The 2500-nt window shown below is 42.4% G+C and overlaps 1 protein-coding gene across 2 annotated transcripts in view; it reads right to left on the reverse strand.

Annotated features, from left to right (window-relative positions):
• Positions 1-2500, reverse strand: part of ppp1r35 (protein phosphatase 1, regulatory subunit 35) — a 10000-nt gene that overhangs the window by 1041 nt on the left and 6459 nt on the right. For both annotated transcript variants that reach the window (XM_085453043.1, XM_085453044.1), the window contains exons 4-5: positions 189-304; positions 24-114 (exon numbers count right to left, since the gene is read on the reverse strand). In XM_085453043.1, coding sequence (XP_085309169.1) covers positions 24-114; positions 189-304 — 207 coding nt within the window. The remainder of the gene's footprint in view (positions 1-23; positions 115-188; positions 305-2500) is intronic.

Consider the following 2500-nt stretch of genomic DNA (forward strand, 5'->3'; position numbering starts at 1 on the left):
AGACAACATAGGATCTGTGTTACCTTCAGTAGCTCTAGCATTGATGCGATTCTTCGTGCTCTCTGACTTCTGTAGAGTTTGCTGAATTGCCCTCTGGGAGTCAAACTGAGCGTCCTGTAGGACAGCAGATACATGAGCATTAGCAGCTGTTAATCAGCTGACTGACCACTGAATAAAACTGTGCACACCTGCAGTGACTGAAGCCGAGTCTTCAGAGCCAGGGTGGTGTTTAGCTCCGCCCTCTCCAGACAGCTCAGGTCGTGAGTGGATGTTGGAGCAGGAGGTTCCACCACATGTCTGAGGCCTACAACAAGCAGCAGACAGGACAAGACTGAGTCATTCATCCAGTTTAGTAAACCAGTAAGGCCATGGATACTCAGCTGTTCCCCAACAAAACAAAAACGAGCTGTTGATATTTCAGGAAGCTGTACAGTTTTCACATAAAGGCTCTGTGGGGTCTCAAATACATACACACAGTCACTTAAACCTTTTAATAAGTGAATGAGGCGGAGCCTCGGTGCTTCCACAGACTGCTGGAACAAAAGCATCACTGTCCACTAGTGGTGCAACGGATCACGATTGATCCGAAATCCGAACCGATCCCACTCCACGGTTCGGCACACACGTGAAAAAAGTATGTGTATGGTGGCGTGGTGGGTCTGTCGAGCGGTAGTTATGCTCAGCGCTAGCGGTCCAAGTGGAGGAGCAGAGGAGTATTTAAGCAGCCCTTTGCTGCCCAGCCCGACGGCTAAAGCTGTTACAGAAGCTGCTGGGGTGTGTAGCTGCAGACGGGAGGCTGTATTCTGTCTGCAAAACAAGGGGTTTAATAGTCAACGTGTTAGTTGACGCATCGATGCCGTGCAGCCCCACACACGGGGCGATCCGCGGTAACTAGTTAACGGAGATTCACCGCGTTGATGCAGTTATGGCATTAACGTCATTTTAACAAGATTTACGCTGACAGCACCAGTTTGAACTGTGATGAACGTGCTATGACATCCCGTCGCGCGTCCACTTCAGTGAGAAGATCACTACAAGCATGTGTGAGCAGGAAAAGTTCAACGTTGTGGCTGAGCTGTCCCATGCATCTTCTGTTGCCCTAACTACGACCTCCAGGCAACGGAAAGCCACGTGACCGCTCGTTATATCACAGCGGTAGATACAAAGCCCTGCACTGCATCTTAATTTGTTTTTATATAATTGTGTGGAATGAGCTGAATGTTTTTAACAGGCAAAAAGTACTTAAATAAGTTAATAAGTAAATGTTAAAATTTTCTGTTTTTTGCTGATCCATTATTAAAACCATGATCCGATGTGCTTTACACCCCTGCAGCTCACACTTCACATTGTGCTTGGTGATCAATGTTAAAGACACACAACAACACAAGCTTGTCTCACATGGTGCAGAGAAAACAAAACGTAACACATGAATGAGCAGGTGTGGCTCAGTACTTCGTCCGTGCAGTCCATAATCTCAAACTGTAAAATACTGGCAGCCTCCTGCAGCAGAGGCACCTGTGGCATACATTTGAAAATCTCTGCCTTTGAATTTGAGGTTGCGATCAGTGAGATTCACACTCGTCCCAAAGTCTGAACAAATGCACGTGTGGTAGGGCTGCACGATATTAGGAAAACCTGCGATGTGCGATAACTGTGATCAATACTGCGATAGCGATATGACTTGCGATAAAATAAATTGCAAAACAAACAAAAAACGAATACATAATTTCCGTTTTACTGCAACAGTTTTATTTAATGAAAGCTGCTGTTAGCAGAGTAACAACAAAGTGCACTTTAACATTGAAACATTGCCCCATAAAAAAATTCTGAGGCTTGAATTTTGAAAGACATCCTTCCTGGTCTCTAGAATTAGTTTTAAGTAAACATAACTTAAATTATACTGCAAATGATCTCAGTGCAGCTGTTCATCATTTTATCTCTCACCAAGTAGTTATGATGCAAGTCGAAACTGGAGAGGAAACTTTACTGTAGTGCTGGCGTAGCTTCAGCTTGGCTCAGTTCAAACATGTTTCGAATATTTGTGGAATGGCGACGTGGGAAAAGTCGTTTCGTGAGGGGATGCGGTATCTCCGGTCCACTTTATGTATCAGACTGGTGAAGCCGTCTCTGCTAACTGCATTTACAGGCATCATGTCTTTGTCAAAAATGTGTAATGGCCTCTGTTATTTCAAATTCAAATTTTTATTTGTCACGTACACAGTCATACACAGTACGATATGTAGTGAAATGCTTGGACAACTGCTCGTGACCTAAAGAAAACAAAAAAGGAAAAGGCTATGAATAAGATAGGAAATAAATATGAAAAATTAAAAAGGGTAAATTTAACTAGGAAGGAATAAAATATAAATTAAGGTTAAAAATGAAATAACTGTACAACACAAATTAGAATGAAGGGTAAATTTAACTGGGAAAGAATAAGATAAAATATATAAATTAAAGTTGAAAATAAAATAACTGTACAACAAAATACACAATATAG

The sequence above is a fragment of the Copadichromis virginalis genome, linkage group LG4 (assembly GCF_057382275.1).
Source record: "Copadichromis virginalis isolate Kocher_CV1m ecotype Utaka linkage group LG4, C_Virginalis_male_GT1.1, whole genome shotgun sequence".
NCBI lineage: Eukaryota > Metazoa > Chordata > Actinopteri > Cichliformes > Cichlidae > Copadichromis > Copadichromis virginalis.